Below are 23126 nucleotides of genomic sequence, written 5' to 3'. Positions count from 1 at the left end.
GCCACAGCCAAGAGAGACAAAAATTCCCGCTGTTGGAACACGTCCGACGCTCGCTGCAACGTGCAGGGGGCCCAAGGGGCACATGCGGCCCCACGTCCCGAGCACTGGCCTGGCTGAACGCCCAGGGGCCGTGGTGCCGCAGGTCCTCACTGAGCTCAGTGGAGGGCGCCCAGCATGAGAACAACCCCCACAATGCCCCACAGCCGACTGACCATGTTGGGAGACCCAGAGTTTGCCCAGAGGTTCAGCAGGCCTGGGACATCTGGCCCGGGGGCTGGAAGCACCTATCGGTGGTCCACCTCCTCTTCCACCTCCTCTGACTCCAGCAGGACCACTCTGAATGTGCTCAGAACGTCACCGGTTCTGGCCTCGTCAAGGAAGAGCATCTTCTCTTGATAAGAGAGCAGTTAGCCAGAAACCACCAGAAGCTTCTCCACAGTACAGAGCGGGGACCTTGACCCACAGAACCAGCCACGACAACCTCACACAAACGTGGCCATAAAAAGCAAATTAGTTAAGTACTTTATTACATTTTAGTGCTTTCTTAAAATAAATATAATAATATAATTATCAAACATACAGTGAGAAATAAAGCACACGTGTGAACGGCATGTCACAGGAGTTCACTCAGGACTGTTTCAACACTCAGCACTGGAGAAACCGCACAGGCCTACCTATGTACAGAAGACCCAACTGGGCAGGGCGAGGCCACCGCGTCCCCTCCGTGCTCGTGGACACGGTTACTCCCCTTTGCGTTGGAATTACCAGTTTGCGTGTCTTAACTTTTTCTCTCTGTGAAGCTTCAGTTTTTTTTTCTTTCTGCAGTTTTGAGATAGATTCAAGTAACACTCCCAAGGAAAAAAAAAATGTGCAAAACTAAATAAGTGACTCCAGAACGTCCCGGCGGTCGGGTCAGCGGGTCAGGTGCACCAGCAGCGCGTGTGCAGGCCGCGCCCGAAGGTCTGGTCCCAAGAAGCACCGGGGGGCCGGCAGGAGCACCAGGCCCACCGTCGGGAGGCGGACCCGAGCGCCCCGCAGACTTGTGGTTCCCGGACAGCTGCCAACGACCACTTTGTGTTTGAATAGGTGACGCGACCAAACGCTCTGTTGACACGGAGAACCGCAAGCTCCCCGGCGGGCCCGAAGCTCTTCCAGAAGCCAGGATCGGGACGGGACGAGTGAGGACGTGATAAAAACACTAGAAAGAACTGTCAGCTTAAGTGCATCATCACCTTTTTAACAGAAACATGCTCAGAGTAAAAAATATTCTACTTTACCAAAAAATCTGTCTTTATTAAAGTGAACAATCATGGGCGCGCCACCCCCAACGTACCGGGCGAGGGCTGTGCTGGCGTGGCTCGCCCGCCTCCAGCCGGGCGGACGCCAGCGGAGTACCGTGCCTCCCTCGCGACTGCGTGGCGGGGAGCCCGCCACGCTTGTTTGTAAACGTTATTCTAGCAGAAGACAGACCGCAGATTTCAGTGCTTTTAGGGAACTGCTATTTTCAGTAAACTTTTTCTGAGCAGCAAGAAACAAGAATTTTTTTTTTCCAGAAATCTTAGAATTGGATATAAACGTTGGCAGTAGACACAATCAATAAATATGATACAATTTCTCAAATGAAAACAACTCCCCACCATGAACTCCTTTCCTACAGACATTCGAACACCCTGACCCGACACCAGGTCTCAATCCTGTGATCCTGCGCGGTCACAGCCAGCCAGCAGGAGCGGGGTCAGGCCATGTGCAAGAAGGGATGAGGGGGGAGGCGAGGAAGCCAAGGAGATCACTTTAGTTTACACCGAAGGAGAGCTTCAAGTAAAAGGACCCTGCTGCCGGCAGCTCTGGGACACACCGCGGCCGGGAGCCTCCAAGCAGCAGGGACAGGGCGGCCGCTGGGACCGATCGGGCCGTCCACCCCGGCCCCACCTGCCATTCTGGTGCCGGGAGCTCAGGGAGGGGTTTTGTCTTGTCATCTAGAAGCCTCTTTGAAAAAGGTCTGTGATTCTGCACACTTCGTACCCAAAAGGAAGAAAGTAATAAATATCGACCCGGCTGGTGCGTCCGCAGACTCCGCCGCACTGGGGTCATTTGCGAGTCTGCGTCTTCTTTGGCGCCGAGGGCCGCTTAGGCTGCCACAGGTGGTTGTGGATGGTGAGCGCGTCCACGCTGACCGACATGGTCTTGGCCGGGATGAGGCTGAACTGCTTCCGGTCCGAGCTGTACTTGTACAGCTTGTCGATCATCTTCTTGGCGATGCTCTTGGGCCCGGTGCCCGTCAGTTTGCAGATCTCCTCGGTGTCGGGGTAGTAGCAGTAGAGAGCCCGGAACTGGCAGCCGGCGTCCCGGAACAGGATGATGTAGTGGTTGGCGTCACACTTCTCCAGCTCCTGCGGGTAGGGCGTGAAGCGGGGAGACATGGAGTTGTGAGCCCCCACAGTCGGACCCCGTGCCCACCGCCTGCTCACCCGCCAGGCTAGACAAGTGCCGGAGCAGACGAGAGGCAATGGGCCCTGTTCCCCACTGCCAGAGGGAAGGGAGCAGCCGTTGTGGAAACGAGTCAGGCAGGTGTTCGGAAGCTGGAACACCCAGTCACCACGGGACTCAGCAGCTCTTTTCTCAGGGATGCGCCCCAGAGAAATTACAACACACATCCAGGGAAAACTTGTGCACAGACATCTCCAGCAGCATTACTCACAACGATCAAAGGCTAACGCTGCCCAGAAGCCCCCCAGCAGACGGACGCACAAGCCCCGGTCTGCACAGAAATGGGACGCTCTTCAGGCGCAGAAAGGACTGAAGCACCACAGGTGCTACCCCTTGGATGCACTTGACGACATCCTGCCAGTGAGAGACGCCGCCCAAGGTTCGCCTCGGGATGAGCCCCTCCAAGTGACACCACCAGGGCAGGCAAACGCTGAGGGGACTGCAGAGCCGGGGGCAGGGCAGCGGCGTGGGGAGCAGCCCCGGTCCGGGGGCCAGACTGGCCCTGACTGCAGCCCTGGGAACGCAGCCCTGACACCGCTACAGGGGGCTTCACGCTGGGAGACATGTCCCTCGCCAGCGCGGTCACAGAACGGACCTGGAGCAGAGGTGACGGTCCCTCCTTGTTACGGCGTCTGCCGCACCGGGCTCTCAACCTCAGAACGTCGTTACGCAAAAACATGTTGCCCGACACCGCTCACACTTGAGAATGCTCAGCTTCCTACCCTGCAGCTCTCTGAGCCTGGTCCGGGGTGCCGACACCCTCAGAGCGTCTCCGCTCACCGTGAGGACACCTCCCCGTCCCTCTCAGACCTCATCTGGTCCCCTCGCCGCCCTGTTCACTGGAGCTGTCCAGCGGCTGCAGGACCCGTGAGACTGCGCGCAGAGGCAGGGGAAGCCAGGGGCTAAGAAGATGCCTGTGACACAAAACAGTGCCCCTCCTCCCGCTATTTTTGTTTATAAAAACCTAATTTTTCACAAATAGATACTATTCTTCTCGGTATCTAACAGGCTTCCTATTATTTTAAATAAATTCACATATTTATAAAATTAAGAGTAAAAGGCAAAATCCCAGCAATTTCAACGACGTAAAAGCTATGTCTGAACACAAGCCGAACTGGAGGCAGAGCAGTCTCCAGGCCCTCCCACTGCGCCCCACCCTCGCGCGGTCTGTCCCAGGCTGGCAGCCCACGCAGCCACTCCCCAGAGGCCCTAAAGCAGTGACCCCTTGACCTCCGACCCCAAGCTCCCTGGCTCCAGCCCAGACTGGGGGATCAGTCCCATGTGGAGCCTGGGGAGCCCCCAAAGCTGCACGGCATCCCTCCCGACTCCAGGCCTCTGCTCAACGACCCCTTCCAGTGAGACCCTGCTGGATGACCAGCCTGCCGCAGCTGCCCAACCAGCCTGCCGCAGCTGCCCTGGCGTCCAATGCTGCCCCTCCACTCTTTCCAGACCGTTCATCACCGTCTGACCACAGCCCCAGTCAGAATCAGTCTAACTGTTTTTGTGGACAGGCTTCTGGGGGCCGAGCCGCCCTCCAGCCGGCCTGTGACCACCTGCACGCTGCGGCGTCTGAGCCGAGCTGGCAGCACGGCCCGTGGGTGCCCACCATGGGGCCGCCTTGGACCCGCCGGCAGCTGAGGAGCTGGTGACCCGGGGTGCAGAGGAGCCCCGCCCCAGCAGGGCCCCCAGCCGGAGCCTCCTTGAGGCTGCAGGCACGCACCCAGTCCTAACCCTCCCCGTCCAGACTGTCCACCTGCTGAGACCACCGCCACTCACCATGAAGAGTGACTGAGGCCTGCGGGCCCCAGGGAGGGAGCATCAAGGGGACACAACCAGCATTTTGCCCCAAACTTCCACTTCTCCAGTGGCCCCAGTACAGAGCTGGGCCCCCTGTCTCCACCCCGACACTGTCTATGACACTCGAAGACCTCCCCCCACTCAACAGCATGCTGAGTCTGCTGGCTTCCCTGTAAGAAGCCCCGCCCGCCTCCCGCTCCCCACCCGGGGGCCTGCCCCAGGCCCCCGCCCGACCCCAGCGCGGCCTCCGTCCTGCTGATCTGAGGTCTGCTGAAAGCGAGGGCCAGGGCATGCCGAGTGGCGTAAGCAGACAGGACTGTGTGCCCCACACCTGACCACACGCGTGTGAGACAGCGGCCTCTTCTGTCAGCCATCAGGATTCTCCCCTCTAGGGAAAACCTTCATTCACAAACACCCTTCCCCTACATGAAAACTTAGGTGTGAGACTTTGATACTTGCCTCTAATATTGAGTTTTTGTGAGGTTCGTTCACTTTTCCTGCCAGACAGCAATGGGATATAGCGTTGTGAATGATTGGCTTGTTGGATTTGCTGCTGGGCTCCTTAAACAGCTTGGGACCTGTGAAAAGCAGGCCAAGATGTGCAAAGTGAGTATCTGTGGCATGCGGACGCGCGCGCACACACACACAAAAGCCAACAATCTTATAAAACCAAGCAGCAGACAGGCTAAATCAGAAGTGTTCATAACTTTCTGAAAATGCAGAGTAACAGCCAGTTCAAATCTATGAGAGAATTCTAAGTTATAGATTTTAAATAAACTGAGGAAAAGGTTAAAGTAAGAACTTACTCCTTTTCTAATTTCCATTTCTTTGATACACAGAAAACACAAAAGCAGAACTTTAAACCCTTAGCAGCGTGGGGTTCCTGCCCAGGACACACAGTGAGCCATGAGCGGGGCAGGGGCAAAGGCGCGCCACTCCAGGGCCGTGCCCTCCCTTCCCATGCCGCGCTGTCTCCACAGGACGCGGCTGGGCGCCGTGCCCCAAGCGCAAGGCTGTCACCTGTGTACTCAGCCACGGAGGCAAGTGAGGACGCGGCGGACGCCGTCTCCCAGTCTCTGTCGGTGCTCCTGCTGGGGTTGCGGCTCAGCACGGGCAAGGCTTCCAGGGACTCGACTCTGCTGGGAAGGGGGACAGGGCAGCGATGGGAGGGTGGCAGGCACACCTCCTCTCGCCTGCAACTGGTGCCGGCTGGTGGGACGCCACCCCGAAACGGGCCGGGCTGCACCGCCGGCACAGGAAGGGCTGGCGGCCGCGGCAGCAGTGGGGAGCACAGCCAGTCTGCCCCAGGAAAACACGGCATCAGGGACAGAGCCGAGCCTGGGGCACCAAGGGGCCTGGGAGGGGAGGGCCACCCCCAGGCGGCGCCGCAGAGCAGGAGGGCAGCACTTGCCCTGCTGCTTTGAGAGCCAGGTGACCAGGGCCCAGACGCTGCTGCTGCCGCCGCCAGACCAGGGACGGACCAGGGGAAGAAGGGGCCTGGCGGGCGGGGTCCCCAGCCGTGGCACTTGGGCCACCTCCACGGAGCGGGACACACTCGTGCCAGGAGGCAGGTGTGGGCAAAGCTTGAATTCAGTCCCAGTAACAGACCGCCTGAGCAAAGTTCTAACCGGAGTCCAGGGTCCCTGCGAGGTGCGGCAAGGCAGGACAGTGGGGACCTGCCTGCCAGGAGGCCGACCCCAGTGTGGGGGCAGCGTGGACAGAGACCCACAGGGGCTGCTGAGGCCTGTGGGCGGTCAGCACCTTCGACAGCCTCCCCAACACCTCCTCCTCCTGACTCACTCCTTAATCAGAAAGGGAAATGCCAGTGCCCCCGGGAACAGCACCTCAGCCCACATCAAGGTGACCCACACGACGGGCTGCCCTGGGAAACGCACAAGCCCCTCTCCGCGGGGCCCCGGCCGAGATGCACATGCTGGACTGGAGCAGGGGAAACCTGCCGAGGGGCGGGCCCTGTTTCAGGGAATGGGCACAAGGACTCAGCGAGACCGCGTCCCACACGGACCTGGGCTCACGGAAGGACACTGCGGACCCAACGGCAGTGCTGGTCTAAGACCACGGTGACGAGAGGCAACGCCCCTGCTCAGAGACACGCGCTCAACTGTTTAAGGACAAATGTTGTCAACTTACTACTCTCAAAAGGTTAGAAACAAAAACGTGTCCAGGGCTGGGAGAACAAGGGGACAGAGAGGGATAAACACAAAACCATCTCAGCAGTGGGTGAGCCTGGGCAACAGGGATTAGCTCCTGTGACGATGGCACTGCCGCGGCTCTGAGCTGCCCCAGGGCCAGCCGGACGGCCCACCGCCCACACTGCACAGCACCCCCATGGCACCCCGTCTGCTCACCGCTGCGAAGGCGTGCCCCCCGAATGCACGCTCTCGGGCTCTGTGGTCGCTGCGGAGGCCAACGACAGGCTGGAGCCCGACTGGGCCCGGCTCAGGTTATCAGCTGCCAGAGACAAGACAGGGCGTGCTTCCGTGAGACATGCGTCCCCACCCCAGCCGTCTGCATGGGGGGTGGGAAGGGCCGGCCCGCTGCCTCTCAGCACCTGAGGATGCCAGTGCTCGCCCCGACTCTGGAGAAGGGAAGCGGGAGCTAACAGCCGGAGGGGCGGCGGGGGGCGGAGGGGGAAGGGCCCTGCTTACGGGGGGAGGCGCTCTTGGGTCCCAGGTCGCTGCCTGGCTCCTCCCGGTGGACGGACTTGGGCCGCGGCTTCCTGGGCCTGGCCTTGGGCTTGCCCAGGCCCTGCTCCTCCAGGATCTGCTGCTGCTTCCGCCGCAGGTACTCCTGCTTGATCAGCTCCCGCCGCGCCTTCTCCTCCTCCTTGCGGATCCGGTCTTCCTCCGCTTTACGCCTGTGGGAAGGACCGACCGGGGCGGCCTGCTCAAGCCAGTACCCAGCAGAATCTGGGGGCGGGGGGCACGACAGACCCGGCGGGCAGGCGCCTCGGTCACCTACCGCGCCTCGTCTCTCTTGAGCTCAACCTCCGCCTCCAGCTGCTGCCTCCGCACGCGGGCCTCCTCGGCCTTGCGCTGTTGCTTCAGCAGGAAGGCCGCCCGCTTCTTGGCAAGCTCGTCGTCTGCCTTCTGCTCGTCCTGCGAAGCAGATGTCACCTATGAGCATCCGGACGGACCCTCGGGGACCCCCAGCACGGTCACGCCCTGGCCCCGCCCTAAAGGCACAGATGGGGCGTCCGCAGTCACCTGGGAGAAGCCGGGACGGACCCTCGCAGGGCCCCCGGCACCGTCAACCCTGGCCACGCTTAACGCACCACGAACAGGAAAAGTAGTCCAGACGCTTCCTTACTCTTTTTAACTGAGGAAGGAGTACCCCTTTAGAGGTGCTAGCAAATAGGAAACAAGCCGCGCCGTTCCAAAAGCATTCAGTGTGCCGATGCTGACTCTTATTTGCCCGAAACCCACACACTCGTTCCCACAACAGGAGCTAAAGTGTGTTTACAACTGAAGCGCACGATCGCCAAGCAGGGGACTGTGTGTCCTGACGAGACGGCCCTCACCGCTCCGTCGGTGTCAGCCGCCCTCGAGGGCCAGGACAGAGGAGATGCTCTCAAGACAGAGAGGAGTCTCATGGCTCACTGCCCTCTCCTCCTGAAGAAAAAGCTCCAGGATGTTTCTTGAAGCTTCTTCCCAGACTGCAACAGGGAGAAGCCAACCTCAGCCCAAAGGCCAAACACCACCTGCTCTGCGGAGCCTTTGAACTAAGAGTGCTTTTCATTCTTACGTGGTCAGAAAACCACCACGAGGAAATCACCTCGTGACACGTCAAAGCCACACGGAGCTCCTGCTTCGGGGCCCGAGGAGCAGCTTTGCTGGCGTGTGGCCAGCTGCCCTGGGAAAGCTGGGGCCTTGCGGAGACCCTGCAGCCAGGAGGCCGCACAGGCACCCCCAGGCTCTGCAGCAGCGGCTCCGCACGACCAGGGTGGGTGACGGCCTGGCCGCCGTGGGACGTGGATGCCGCCAGCCTTTACCTTGAAAAAGAAGCCAACCCCCGGCTTCTGGTCCCCCTCGCTGCCGAGGTCCACAGAGCTGTCCCGGCCTTCCGTCTCCCCGTCCTCGTCAGGGGCCTTCAGGTCGGAGAGGTCCACCTCGATGAGGCTGGCCTTGCTGCGCGGGGGCTCGTCCAGCGGCACGTTCTCCTTCCCAGGTGCGGTCACGGTGCTGAGCCCCGCCTCCTTCGCACTGCCTTCCAGCCCCTCCCTGAAGCCCGCCTGCTCGGACAGGACGTTGGCGTCTCGGGAGGACGACAGGATGAGCGTCCGCTGGTTGCTCTCGTCGTGCAGTCGGTAGCTGTCGAAGGCGCACTTCTCTGCAGCCTCACTCCCGGGCTCACTGAGCCCGTCCCAGCCCGGCTCGGGGGGCGTCCGAGGCGGGAAGGACCGCAAGTGTTGGGGGGCGGTCTCGAGGCCAGGGGTGGGGGTCTTGCTCCGAGAGGAGCCCTGCTGTCGCTCCTTCGGCACCTTCAGCTCAGCCGGTCTCCCTGACCGGGCATTCCGGCCCTGACCGAGGCGAGGGGGCTTGCGGTGACCGGTCAGGGCAGTTGGAGAGAGCGGCTCAACAAAGTGGATGGCCGCCTTGGCCTTGGGGTCCTGAGAGCCATTGCGGGGCCCGGGTGAGGGCATGGTGGGGGACTTGAGCAGCAGCTGCTCCTGCTGCTGGGAGATCCTGAGGATGGCCTGCTGCAACGTGCTGATGGTCTCGTTTAGCTTCTCGATGGACAGGTCGCACTCGCCCACGTCCACGCCCTCAGGGTCCTCTAGGAGCACCGCCGACAGCGCCTTGCCACGCTCCAGCTCGGGGAGGCCGGTGGGGTCCCGGGCTTTTTGCGGCTGGACAAGAGCCAGGCCCTCCCCGTCCACATCCGGAGACCCCAGCAGCGCTCCCCGGCCCTCCTCCTTGCTGAGGAAGTCGTCCCCGTTGTGCTGGGCGTGCTCCCCTGCGAGGGACGCTGCTTTCAGCGGCTGCTGGGCGGCGTCGGCCCGGCCCTTCTTGACCACGTGCAGGAAGGCTGCCTTGCCCAGCTGCAGCCGCTGCCGCGCCGACAGCGCCTCCACCTTCTTCTTCTGCGCCTCGATGGCCCTGCGCTTCTCCTCCAGCTGCATGTGCAGCTGCAGCAGCTCGGAGGCCAGCAGGCTGGCGTGGTCCCCGCCCGGCCGGCTCGGGCTCTGCTCCCGCCTCTGCTTCCATGTGGTCAGCGGGGCCGGGCAGCTCTCCGAGGCATCGGGCGTGGTCTTCTGGGAGCTGCTCGCACTCGACTTGGTCTCACAGCTGTTGAGCCGCTGGAGCTTCCTCTCGGCAAAGCTGGTCATCTTCGCGCTCCCGCTGGCCATGGACGCACTGCTGGTCTGGGAGACGGTGCTCAGGCACGGGCTGGAGCGGCCGCTGGCATCGTCCTTGTCGTCGTGCTCCCTCACCTTGAGGTCCTCCTGCAGCTTTGCAGACTCCTCCTCCCCGCCGTACCCAGCCCTCGCCGCAGGGTGCTCCTCGCCGGCAAAGTCCTGCTCGGCCTCGTCCAGGTCGGCGACGTCCGAGTCAGAGTCCTGCCGCAGGACAGCCCAGGTGTCCGGGCCAAGGGCGCCGGGGCTCCGCGCGCAGCTCATGTAGAGCCTGCCCTCCGCATCCTTGTCGGCTCTGCCTACATGAAGGAAGAAGCCGTCGGCGGACTGTCCCTGAGACGATGGGTCAAAACCGCTGCCAGCCAGAGGCCCACCATGCGTGTCCCCCGCCACCTGGGGCCCCACCTCAGCGGGCACAGCGTCAAAGCCTGCAGACATCTCTGAACAGGAGATGGGGGTGAAAGTCCTGTTCAAGTCGCGAGCGACGTGACTGCCAGGTGCCTTCTTCCGCCCCAGAGGCTGGTGGCCATCACCAGACCTCCTGGACGTGAAGGCCCGGGGCTGCCCCTCTCCACATTCGTCCTCCTTGGTGACCACCTGCTTCTCCTTGGCTGGCCTGAGAACGGCCGGCATCAATGGCTCCAGGAAGAAGCTGTCGGGCTTACTTTCGAAGGCGTCTGCTAGCCTCTGGGGAGACCTGGCACCGGCCATCGGGCCAGGGTCACCACCCTGGCGAGCCACGTCCGTCCTCACGATGGCCAGGAGTTCCTCGTCTTCGTCCTCAATGTCAACGTTGCTTAGGAGGCTCCTCCCGTCGGTCCTGAGGGCTGCGGGCTGGGGCTGGTTTTGCGGGGTCAGGTGGACGACGCTGGAGGCCAGGCTGTCCTTGCTGATGGAGCGGGCCAGGCTGACGCTGTCACCACCGCTAGGGTCCATGTCACAGCTCGCAGTGTGGTGGAGGGCAAAGGGTGCTGGCTGAGACACAGGCCTGCAACGTGGGGAGAGAGGCCACGGGACACGTCATGCCTCTGACGAGAACACAAGTCACGAGACAGAACCCTACTCTTACACACAGGACGCATGAACAGCTCTCTCCTGGGCAAAGGAAAGCCAGGAGCCTTTCAGCTCAGCAGTCCTGACACTCTGGCCCAGCCCCCCCTGACCACGCTGAGGATCCCAACGCACTTTCGCGGATCCATCAATACGAGTCCATATGTATCGCCCTAGGAATTGGAGCTGAGACGTTTTGAAAACGATTAAAAATTCCGGTAAGAAATCCATTATATGAACTGTGGCCTGTTTTCTAAAACAAGCCAGGGCAGAGTGTAAGGAGCGGCCGGGCTGGATCCTCGGGTCTGCCTGAGTCAGGCTGCTGTGACCCCACACCACCCAGGGCCTCAGAAGGCTGAAAGCAGCATCGCTGTGGATATATTCTGGGGTCCCTGGACCACATCTGGGGCACTGCTCTGTTAGATTAACCAATATTTCCAGCAGAAACGTATTTGGAAACGTGGACAGGTCACCTGTTTTTTTTTTCCGTCCATGCTATGGCTGCTCCTCGGGGCTGACTGTCGGCTCGGGTCAAGGAACTGGATCGGTGTCGCTGGTCTGCGGTTTGGAGAAAACAGTGAGTGACCTCAGCATTAAGTAACCAGTTTTATATCACTTGAAATTCCTTCAATATAATAACCACTTCTCAAGGAAAGGCATCATAACTCAGCACACCAAAACTGCTCAGGGAAGCAAATAATCCCAACACAATTTTCCAGTTTCGACAATAGGTAACGTATAAGTCAGTCCAGGTCATGAAATCACGAGAATGCCAATTACACGGCAGTATCAATAAACGATGGGCTTCCCTGGCAGTTCAGCTGGTGAAGAATCTGCCTGCAATGCAGGAGACCCTGGTTCGATTCCTGGGTTGGGAAGATCCCCTGGAGAAGGGATAGGCTACCCACTCCAGTATTCTTGGGCTTCCCTGGTGACTAGCTGGTAAAGAATCTGCCTGCAATGCGGGAGACCTGGGCTTGATCCCTGGGTTGGGAAGATCCCCTGGAGAAGGGAAAGGCCACCCACTCTAGTCATCTGGTGTGCAGAATCCCATGGACTTCCATGGGGCTGCAAAGTGTTACACATAACTGAGTGACTTTCACTTTCACTTTATCAATAAGTGATGTCAATGTCAATTAAAAGAACCAGTGAATGTCAAAGTGCAAGTGTCTGACACGAGGTAACGTCAGGCTTTATGTAATTCGTTAGGTTTAATATGGTCACTGTAGGACTGTAACTTCTAAGGGACGTCAATAAAACGCAGAAAGCGTTCTGCCAGTCTTCTTAACCAACGTTGCTCCATCGTGACGAATCTGTTCATGTTGAAACTACAATGTGACGACCTCCAGAGAGAGGGATGGGGCGGGGGGAGCGGTGCTTCTCACCTGGGGGGTCCTCTCCCTGCACCACCTTCTGCTGCTTCTGCCTCAGTGGCAGTAAAGGGTGTGATGGGCTAAAAGCAGAGGCTCCCTTCCCCCTAAACAGAGGACAGGAGAGAAAAATCACCAGCTGCCGATCTTCAAGTTCAAAACCAGACCAGCATGAATCACACCAACCTGCAAAAGATTCAGACTCCCTGGGAAAATTAATTACTGTAAAAATGAACCCAAAATGTACCAACAACATCAATTCAAACTTGGATAAACATCCGGACTGTAGCTCGGAGACACACTGACCTCTGGTCAAGGCCTGTCATACAACAAGCTTCAAGTTTCCACAGCAAATTCAAGTTTGTGTTGAGGCTACACTGCTCACCTGGGCTGGGGGGTGGGGGGGGGGGCGCCCACAGAGGAGGTCCTCGCTCCTGACTCCCCGCAGCTTCCCATCGCCCTGAGAAAAGGTGACCCCAGTGGGAATAGCGGACAGGCGGGAGTGGGAGGCAGGCCGGACTTACAGGGGCTCAGGCTCCCCGAGCTGCAGGTGGTGCGGCGGGGCAGGGGGCTGCGGGTCGGCCGGGCTCGCCGCTGCAGGGCCGCCCAGGAAGCTGCGCTTGGTGGCGTTGGAGATGGGAACTGGGGGCCGGCTGCTTTTGGGGTGCGACACTGATTTAGCTGCAGAAACAATTTTATAGGAATAGTCTTGTTATTTACCGCTACTTACAACACTAGCGAGAAGAATCTTTAAGAAAAAAAATCCATTTTTATAAGTACTAAAAACAAAACTTTTACATGAAACCAAACTTCTCAAAAAAAAAAACCTGGTTTCAAGGTCATTAGGCATATCATGAGAAACGCTGGACTGGAAGAAACACAAGCCGGAATCAAGATTGCCGGGAGAAATATCAATAACCTCAGATATGCAGAAAACACCACCCTTATGGCAGAAAGTGAAGAGGAGCTTAAAAGCCTCTTGATGAAAGTAAAAGAGGAGAGTGAAAAAGTTGGCTTAAAGCTCAACATTAAGAAAACGAAGATCATGGCACCCGGTCCCATCACTCCATGGGAAATAGATGGGGAAACAGTGGAAACAGTGTCAGACTTTATTTTGGGGGGCTCCAAAATCACTGCAGATGGTGACTGCAGCCATGAAATTAAAAGACGCTTACTCCTTGGAAGGAAAGTTATGACCAACCTAGATAGCATATTCAAAAGTAGAGACATTACTTTGCCGACTAAGGTCCGTCTCTAGTCAAGGCTATGGTTTTTCCTGTGGTCATGTACGGATGTGAGAGTTGGACTGTGAAGAAAGCTGAGCCCTGAAGAATTGATGGTTTTGAACTGTGGTGTTGGAGAAGACTCTTGAGAGTCCCTTGGACTGCAAGGAGATCCAACCAGTCCATTCTGAAGGAGATCAGCCCTGGGATTTCTTTGGAAGGAATGATGCTAAAGCTGAAACTCCAGTACTTTGGCCACCTCCTGAGAAGAGTGACTCATTGGAAAAGACTTTGATGCTGGGAGGGATTGGGGGGCAGGAGAAGAAGGGGATGACTGAGGATGAGACGGCTGGATGGCATCACTGACTTGATGGATGTGAGTCTGAGTGAACTCCGGGAGTTGGTGATGGACAGGGAGGCCTGGCGTGCTGCAATTCATGGGGTCACAAAGAGTTGGACACGACTAAGCGACTGAACTGAACTGAACTGAGGCATATTTTGTAATGAATAAAACAAATATTTTAACAATAAGTACCAAAATCAAAAGACACAAGCCAGACTAGAGCAGCGAGGGAGGGTGCATGGACCCCTAGCACGCAGCCTCCTCACTGGGCCCGGGGACGGAGCTGACCAGGGCGCCCTGCAGCCAAACCCTCCGGGGGCGGCTGGCCGGCTGGGCCCAGCCTGCGACCGAACGCCTCAGTGGCCACTGCAGCCCAAGCCCCCGTGGGCTTGGGTGGAGGTCAGGCCCAGCCTGAACCTGCTCCGAGAACACTGGCCAAGAAGGGTGGTGCCAGTGCCGGTCCTGGCGGCCAGACCTGGGCTTCGGAGGCAGACTGCTCACAGCCCGTCAAGCCCCCTGGAGCTCCCAGAGAAAGCCCTGACTCAACCCCACTGCGGCATGAAGGCCGGGGCCTGTAAGCACACCTCCCGAGCACTCTCACGCACGGGAGTCTGCCACTCACCATCCTTCAGCTCCTGAACATCCCTGGGCTGGACAAAATCTGGTTTGACGTTCTCAAACCACCAGAAGAGCTCGGCAATAAAAACCATAACATTTGGCTAAAAAAAAACACAGAAAAGATCAAGGGCACAGTAGACAGCTTGTTCCCACATGGTTTAGAAATGTGCTTTGATAACTGATTATTACCTTCAGCACTAAAGGGGCGTACAGCATATCCTCTAGGGTGAGATAGAAGCATTTGTTAAGATAATCATTGGAGAATTCTCTCAGAAGCCGAATGTTATACAGACTGTCAGCCATCGACGTCACCTCCTTCAAGCATATATCTAATAGATAAAAAGATGAAATTTATTATGTCTAAAACACATTATATATAAAAGATAAGTTTATTATAAAGACACGCTGTGTGTGCAGGCACACAGATCTGCGTGCGCATATATGTATACAGGTTTCAACTGAAAACCATTTTAATTGAAGGTAAAGGTGACATTTAAAAAGGTAAAAAGCATTATTAAACATCACAAGTGATTACAAGTAATGCTAAATATAGAAAGAAAACACTAAGAAAAAGATAGGGAAAATCTCCAGGACCTGAATTTAACTGTTAACATCTATAAAGCATACAGAAATTACTTAACAATTGAGCATGAAATGTGACAATCACCTTTCAGTTTATAAAGACCTGCCTACCTAAGGTCAGTGCGCATTTAACCGAGCTTCTCCCCTGAGTCCTTCCAGGGACACTATGTCCACGGGTGGGAAAGGGGAGCATAAAACGGGAAACGTCAGGCTTGTCCCACAGAAATTTACGGGATGCTGCTCATCACAGAAGGCAGGAGGCCCGCAGAGCTCGGCCTCCCTCTGCTGGCTATCTGTACCCGGAGCAGGACAACTGTTCCATTTCATGCTGTTCTGCAGGATGCCAGACCCTCAGCCAGAAAATTCCAGCAGGGAAACCCACGCTGGGCCACTCAACAGGCTCTTGAGGGGGATGTGGGCCCACCCTCAGGAGCGACCAGAACACCCAGATACCACCCAAGGCTAAACCAGAAGTGGCTGTCCTGACGACTTAACTCTGCCTGTAAATAAACAAACAGGATTGAGAAACTTACTTAAGAAAAACTTTACTCCTAAGAAGTCATTTTCAACAATTTAGAAATCTCACGCACAAATGGGATTTATCTTCGAATTCTGTCCTATGTGGAGATGCCCTAACACTGTGAATTCTCAAGAGAAAACTTTCATAAGTTGAGTAACAATTATATTGCTAGGAAATGTTCCTTTTACTCTAAAATTCAGATTGTGAAATATTACAAATACAAAGATCAGACTCCCAGGCACCCTCCACTGAGTGAACAAATGTTAACATCGTTCCTTCTCCGATCCAAATCTTATTTTCTCTCGGTAAAGCACCCAGCGCTGACCCACCTGGCCCCACGGCAGCACCCTCTAAGCCCTGGGACCTGTTGCGTGCAGCGTCTGCACCACGTGAGGCCTGCCCCATGAATCACGGACACAGCTCCTGGCTGACTGCAGACAGCACTCACGACAACAAGCCATGCCTAGCAGGTGGCAGCCTGTTATCTCCCCCAGACCCGGAATTATGTCTCTAAACAGTTCTATGCTGATGTGAGCAGATTTTGTCATTCAACAGCTGTATTTGTTGTTGTTCAGCCACTAAGTCGTGTCCAACTCTTTTCAACCCCATGGACGGTAGCCCGCCAGGCTCCTCTGCTCTCCACCATCTCCTGGAGTTTGCTCACACTCGTATCCATTAAGTCGGTGATGCTGTCTGTCTGTCTCATCCTCTACCACCCCCTTTCTCCTTCTGCCTTCAGTCTTTCCTAGCATCAGGGTCTTTTCCCACAACGGTATTCCCATCTCTTTAAGAGGTTTCCACAATTTCCCAATGGCTATATAGGATTCCGGGCTTCCCTGGTGGCTCAGCTGGTAAAGAATCCACCTGCAATGCGGGAGACCTATGTTCAATCCCTGGGTTGTGAAGATCCCCTGGAGAAGGGAAAGGCTACCCACTCCAGTATTCTGGCCTGGAGAATTCCATGGACTGTGTATAGTTCGTGGGGTCGCAAAGAGTCAGACACAACAGAGCAAGTTTCCCTTTCACTTAGGATTCCACAATTTTCACTATTATGAAAAACCAAACCTGCATGTTCTCTTCACCGGGAACCCTTCCAGAAAGGGTCACAAGCTACGCTGCCCACACCTGGCCTGGCCACACCCCAGCCTGCCCGTGGCATCTGGCCTCTCTCTGTGCTGGGCCGTACTCGCCTGGACCGCCTCTTCTGGGAAAAGCCTGCTCTTACTACCCCTCGGGTTCTTCAAATCCTACTGATTTGTCGGAATTCTTTGTGTATGCTGGTTACAAAACATCAGTGTGGCAGCCCACTGCCAGTTTATATTTATTCCGACCATTTCTGTGCACATTTTATGCTCGGTTTTATGATGTCCTCTGTCACCGCAGTGGATTTTACATGCGTACATGCAGGAATCTTTTCTGGTGCTTGTGTAATTTAAACAATCCATCCCATTACCAATGTCGTGACAATATTTTCCTGTTTTTTTCCCCAAGTTTTTAAAATTTTGCTTTTCCACTCTTACGATTTTTGTCCAAGGCATGGTGCTTGGCACATGTGGGGTGGGGTCCCACTGCATTCCCCCCTCACCGGTGGCGCTTGCCCCACAGTCTGTGGGCCACGCCAGGCGCCAGGTTCCCACAGAGCACTGGTGTCTGCGCCCCTCTGCCCAGCTCTCAGTGCTTTAGCTGAAGCAAAGGGTAACACACAGGAATCTGGGACAACCAAAGCGAAAGGATGATGAATGGGTCAGTGTGCCGAAAGAAGCAAGACTCCATGAGGCCATCCCGACGCAAGGAGAGCGGCCCTCCGCACCGCAACGCAGACCTGCCAACCGACAAGCGGGCCAGAAATTCCCATCTGACAACCACTGTGGGGTTAGAAACCCCCGAGACCGATGTCCACGCAGCCCAGTCACTAGTCAGTCGTAAAGCAAAGAGCAGCAGCGTCAGAGAGGAGAAAGGCCGGAACCCAGGGACCGCGGCGTGTCCCGGACACAGCGCCCGGGGCAGCGTGGCTGCGGACACCAGGCCCTGACTGCCACCAGGAGGGAAAGCCCGCGCCCCTCCTCTCACGCCCTGCTCCTGGTGCCAGGGGCTCCCAGGGCCCTCGCTCGGCCTCCTCGGCACCCCCTGCTCTGCCCCCCACACCGGGGGGCACGTCCCCCAGGGAAGAACCTGCAGCTCAGCCTGGCTTCCCCTTGTGCTCGGATGATTTCCGACCAGCAGAGACAGAAGGCCACTCTTCATTCTCCTTCCTTCAGCTCGTTCTGGCATATTTCTCTGTTACTGTCAAATGCACTGAGATCAGCCTGGCGTACTGATTTTTAAACTCCTTGCTGTACAGGACACGCGCTGAGGCAACAGTTCAGTCGCTCAGTCGTGTCCGACTCTGCGACCCCATGAATCGCAGCACACCAGGCCTCCCTGTCCATCACCAACTCACGGAGTTCACTCAGACTCACGTCCGTCAAGTCAGTGACGCCATCCAGCCATCTCATCCTCTGTCGTCCCCTTCTCCTCCTGCCCTCAATCTTTCCCAGCATCAGGGTCTTTTCCAAAGAGTCGCCTCTTCGCATCAGGTGGCCAAAGTACTGGAGCTGAGGCAACAAGTCTCCCTTTAAGCCATCTGAGCTGCGGCCCGTGCCTTCAGGCATGTACATTGCTCATTTATTCCACAAACATCTACCAAACACCAGGTTGTCCCGGACAGCACGGGATGTATCAGTGAGCTGAACGGATAAAGACACCTGCCCTCAGCGAGCCCCCACCAGGAGATCCCACTGCGACTCCGAGTTAGAGCGTGAAATGTTTTAGAGTAAGTTCTTTGTTTCCACACATTCAAGATTTTAGCAGTCTGGAGACAGACGCTGCACGTTTCTGTTACCGACTTCTCATTTTACTGTGTTGTGACACAACCTGTCGAGGTTTCTTCTGTGGCCTTAGTCGAGCCCATTCTTGTAACACCTCCATGCGTTCTCGTTTAAGAGGGCAGGTCCCCGTGAGCTGGAGCGCTGGGCCTGCACCCGTGTGCTCGAGTCCCCTCCAGCCTTCCTGCCCGCATCTGCATCAGCAAGCGGTCTCACCAGTTAGGTCACAAGTGCGCCTCCGGTCATCTCACCCCGTGCTGCTTTTAAAACCCCCTTCTAAAGTTCTGCTACGGACGCAGTGAGCCTCAACCCTCTCCTCCTGTGGGCTTGTACTTCATCCGCACCACAGGCTATCTGCTCCTAGTACCTCCGTCTATCTCCAGACCCCAGTGGACAGGTGAGACGCAGGCTGGACAAAACCGCAGTCAGAACTACTGAACCAGAGAGCCCCGAGGCAGCCGCAGGCGGTGCCGAGGGTCAGGGGACCCCAACGCACACAAGCACGCCACACCAGTGTCTCCCCCGAAGTCTTCGTGGTGAACGCTGTGCTCCATCAGATGTCCGTCTGCACAAGTCTGTCTGCTGCGCCCGCCAGTCTGCTGCCTTCCCGCAGGGGTGGGGGCAGGGGTCCGGCGGTAGCCCACTCCTGCACGGTGGCACTCTAAGTGAGACCAAGTCTCCCAAGTCCTGACTCGTTCACATAAACTCACCGCACACCTGTCTCCTTCCCACCCAGGATGCAGCCCAGTGGCCCTCCCCCCTCGAAAGATCCCCCTCAGCTGCAGGCCTGGGCGTCAGACGGCCCTCCTGGCTTTGTCATGCCAGCAGGGGGTGCCCCACAGTCCTCCCAGGGCGCTAGTCACAGCTCCCATGGCAGGTGGCCCAGGCCCCACAAGCACAGAGGCCTCCCAGGCCCAGGGCAATCAGGTGCCAATCCAGGTGTTTTCACTCAAGATGAGGACCCCCTCCCGGACTCTGAGACTCCCCCTCTTTCACCATCAGCTGTGTGTTTTTAACTACAAAGCCCAGCGTGTCTGCTTGGGTTGGGGAGGGACCACGGTCAGCCCTGTGCCAGCCACGAGCCTGGCAGACACTCCGTGTGCAGCAGCGGTCAGGACACTGCGGAGCTCACGCCCCGCCCCACCCCACGTCAGAGAGGAGGGTGCAAAGCAAACCCACATCGGCAGCCCTGTTCCCGTCAGCGCTGCTCGGGGCATCACTTACACCTCTCCCCATGGCCCAGCGCGGGCACCGTGGCAACACACGTGATCCAGTGATGCCGCCGACACCAGGCCTGCGGGCGCCCCTCACGGTGTGTCCACAGGCTGGATTCCGCACTCGTCTTCCCAAACCACGTTCGGGATGCTTTACCTCGACTGGAGTGGGGCTGACCGGCTCTTAGCCGTCCCGAGACCTAAGTCCAGTCACTGATAGGGAATGCACTACCATATTTGTCCCAGCCCCCCTCCCCACCAGGTAGAATGCCAGGCTCAGAATGCTGTTGCCAGATCTACGCGTCCACGCGCTGCCCCAGCAACGCTGAGGACTCGGGGTTACTGCTGCCCGCTTCATCGCTTACACTGGCGATCCGCATGTCCTCCGGCTCCCCGGGTCCCCTCGGAGGCGCAGGCCACACTCACTGTCCAGCTTCAGCTGCCCCGGGCAGCAGTAGTGGACCACGGCCAGGAGCGCTGCCCGCTTCGCTTACACTGGCGATCCAAACGTCCTCCGGCCCCCCAGATCCCCTCCAGAGGCACAGGCCACACTCACCGTCCAGCTTCAGCTGCCCGGGGCAGTAGTAGTGGACCACGGCCAGGAGCGCCGCCCCGTGGCTGCCATCGCGCATCAGGTCCTCCAGCAGCGGGAAGTGGGGTGGCTGCCGCGCGCACAGCTGCTCCCGGCGGTACCGCACCTGCAGGTGAGAGGGGCCCAGTCACTGCACGCGAGGCCGGCGCTCAGCCAGCGTCCACGGCAGCTGGCCGGACCACGGTCAGAACAACGGCAGCCACGCGCGTAAGCCTCGCGGTCGGGTGACGCCCTCTGCCTGGAACACGCGTCCAGACCCAGGGAACTGGGCTTCCTGGCCACAGTGGGCAACCATGGTAAGCTGCTCAGGACGCCACGGCCATCTCCCTCTGAGGGCCAGACACCCCGGGGAAGGAGGCAGGACACACGCCTACGTTGCCAGGGGCTGCACACGGTCCACGGGTGAGAAACAAGTTACATGGTGAGAGCCCTACACCGGGAAGACCCACGTGACTGGCCCTTCTCAGAGCCAGCAGCAGCTCAGCGTCATGAAAAACACAAGGCAGCGTTCACACGGCACCTGGGAAACTCCCGAACCAGCTCAGACAAAGGCCGCCTGGCCATTCACCAGCCCCTCGGGCAGGCGCACGGCGGCCGGGAATCTGAAGGCACGTAAAGTGCTATTAAAAAAAACGTAAGCACTTTTCCCAAGGTTTCTGTGCCGCTGTCTTTATCAACAGGGAACAAGTGCTCAGAGCGGAGCCTCCCCCGCCTGCAGGTGCCACCCTGTAACTGGGCCTTGCTCGGAGCGTGGACACACAGGCCGCCTGCTGGGTGACCACGTCCTGCAGTGCCAGTAAGCCTGGCATTTCTGCAGCCACGCTTTCCCCAGCGTAGAAGAGCACAGTGCTGGCTCAAGGAACAAAGCCCATGCTGCTCACGGAGGGTTTCTGGAAGCTGCGCGGAAGAGTCAATGAACCCAAGGAAAAGCCCCCGGCAGAGATCCCGGGAGAGCCAGCGCCGGGCAGTCAGCAGCAGCGTGTGCACGGAACACGCCCCACCTGGGCCCGTGCGATGCACACCACTCCCACCAGTCTCCACGGGGACTTTGAACTTGTTTCTCGGCCTGGGGTAGGCTCCCGCCCAGAGCCAGGCCCAAGGGCTCCCGTGTGCAGCCCAAGGCATGCGCCTGACCAGCCTCCACACGCACACACACGGCACACGGCAGAGCACAGCATGCAGGAAAGCGGATGGTTTCTCACTCAGGACAGATGGTGTGCGTCTGCGTTGGGGAAAGCGCTGACCCCTTGGGTCCGGGAGCCGCCACCGCCCCTCGAGGGGGCCCCGCTCCCAGGCCTGGGCCTGCCCACACTCAGCCCGCTGCCAAAGCGCAGGCTGCGTGCTCGGGCAGCCGAGGGGACCGACCACCCTGGAGGAGACCCCGGGGCTCTGCTCCCAGCCACGTCTCCCAGTGAGGCCCTCGTCCCGTCTGACACCTCATTCCGGGGCATCTGCACGCCTGGCGGTCCTCACTGCTACGCGTGGACCTGCTTTCCCAGTTTGCTCTCTGGCCTTTGCTTTCCAACAAGAAATATATAAACACTTAAAAAAAAAAATAGGCCCTCCCCTTCTTTGTGATTATTACATTTCAAAGAAGGGAAATTATCCACCAGCCACAAAGCGGACTCTTTACGTAAATCCCACTGACGGTTTATATCCACTGTATCTCCTTTATAATCGAATCCTAAGGACCATTTGATCCGAACAATTAAACTAAAGGGTCAGGCAAAAATAAGGGAGCTTCAAAAAGATTTGTTTTCCACAACTTCATTTTAAAGGGCGCCACTTGGAGCACCAAGTATTTGTGCATGGGAAACGGCGTACACACTGGGTCCGTTTCCAGAACGGTCGCCGGCGCCCTTGCCACCAGGGAGAGCAAGCCAAGGGCCACGCCTGCTGAAACCTGCAAGAGAGGGAGTGGATCCTGCCACTGACCCTGAAGTTCATCACATAAAGCAGGAAACTACCTCTTCAAAGGAGAAACACGAAGCTGTCTGTCAAGTTTACCTAAGCAAGTGGGCAAACCACACTCGGGGTGGCGGCTACAGAAGGCCTCCCTGGAGCTGAGAGGGCCGCGCCACGGTCCACTCTGCCCAGAGCGGGCCAGCCCTGCCCCGCAGGAGGTGCAACGAACCACCAGGGAGGACACTCAAACAAAGACACAGGCGCGAGCAGTTTGAAATGGAAGCAAGTGATGGCGGCGGACGGCCGTCTGATGGCGGCCGGGTGCACGCGGGGTCCACTTACGGGCACTAACTTCCAGTACCACTTGGAGGGAGACTGCTCAGGAGGCGAGGGAAGGAAGGCAGGAGAGGAGTCAGCAGGCAGGTCCGCGTGAGGACGGACGAGACACACGCAACACGCCATGTTCACACGGGAGGTGCGCCGCCTCCGAGAGGCGGGATATGCCCAGTGCACGTGGCCCGGGACGCTCTGCACTAGCAGGGGACCCAGGGGACACCACGGGCACCGCCACGACGCTGGCCTCTGGAGGCATGCGGGCCGGGCCCCACAGAGGACAGGCGCCAAGCCCGCTCAGAGAGGGCCTCGGCAAGCCGTCTGCGCCCGTCTGGGGGGGGGGGGGGCTCACGGCAGCGTGGCCGGGGTGAAGGACCCGCGGACAGCATCCCAGGGCCCGGGAGGCAGTGAGAGGAGCTCCCTCGACCCGCAGCCCTGGGACTGCAGCCTTGGCCAGCCACGGTGTGCACACGCGGAGGAACATGGATTCAATCACACACACACTTGGCACCCCCATCCCCAAAAAGGGACAAACAAGATGGAACCGTCTCATTTCACTGGACACGGGACCTTCACCCTCCTGAAGCCCCCACTGGACGCGTGGCCCACAAGGGCCCCGAGGGGACTGCTGGCTGCCAGGAACATCCCCTCCTGTGCTGACTCCCCTCGGGTAACCCTCACGCCCTCCCTCCACTCCCCCACCCTCCCAAGTTCAAGTTCAATACTAGGCCACCCCTGCCTGGAAGAAAGGGCAGCAGGCTGCCAAGCCCCCACCGCCAGGGCAGGGCACCAGGGCACCCACTCCCTGCCTGGCAAGTGAAACGGAAGAACAAGCAGGGAGCCCACACGGACTC

General features: G+C 58.2%; 1 protein-coding gene across 4 annotated transcripts in view; it reads right to left on the bottom strand.

Annotated features, from left to right (window-relative positions):
- Positions 1 to 505: 505 nt before the first annotated feature.
- Positions 506 to 23126, bottom strand: part of CAMSAP1 (calmodulin regulated spectrin associated protein 1) — a 46127-nt gene continuing 23506 nt past the window's right edge. The window contains exons 6-19 of one of the 4 annotated variants that reach the window (XM_069579931.1): positions 22282 to 22314; positions 19999 to 20140; positions 14452 to 14591; positions 14267 to 14363; positions 12603 to 12759; positions 12094 to 12185; positions 11182 to 11266; positions 8294 to 10646; positions 7264 to 7400; positions 6951 to 7159; positions 6651 to 6753; positions 5305 to 5423; positions 4744 to 4862; positions 506 to 2390 (exon numbers count right to left, since the gene is read on the bottom strand). In XM_069579931.1, coding sequence (XP_069436032.1) covers positions 2088 to 2390; positions 4744 to 4862; positions 5305 to 5423; positions 6651 to 6753; positions 6951 to 7159; positions 7264 to 7400; positions 8294 to 10646; positions 11182 to 11266; positions 12094 to 12185; positions 12603 to 12759; positions 14267 to 14363; positions 14452 to 14591; positions 19999 to 20140; positions 22282 to 22314 — 4089 coding nt within the window. In that variant the 3' untranslated portion in view covers positions 506 to 2087. The remainder of the gene's footprint in view (positions 2391 to 4743; positions 4863 to 5304; positions 5424 to 6650; positions 6754 to 6950; positions 7160 to 7263; positions 7401 to 8293; positions 10647 to 11181; positions 11267 to 12093; positions 12186 to 12602; positions 12760 to 14266; positions 14364 to 14451; positions 14592 to 19998; positions 20141 to 22281; positions 22315 to 23126) is intronic. The other 3 variants (XM_069579932.1, XM_069579933.1, XM_069579934.1) reach the window with 3 other exon arrangements.

The sequence above is a fragment of the Ovis canadensis genome, chromosome 3 (genome assembly GCF_042477335.2).
Source record: "Ovis canadensis isolate MfBH-ARS-UI-01 breed Bighorn chromosome 3, ARS-UI_OviCan_v2, whole genome shotgun sequence".
In the NCBI taxonomy this organism is placed as follows: Eukaryota; Metazoa; Chordata; class Mammalia; order Artiodactyla; family Bovidae; genus Ovis; species Ovis canadensis.
The sequence above is the reverse complement of the archived record's forward strand: the minus strand, read 5'-3'. Positions and strand labels throughout refer to the sequence as shown.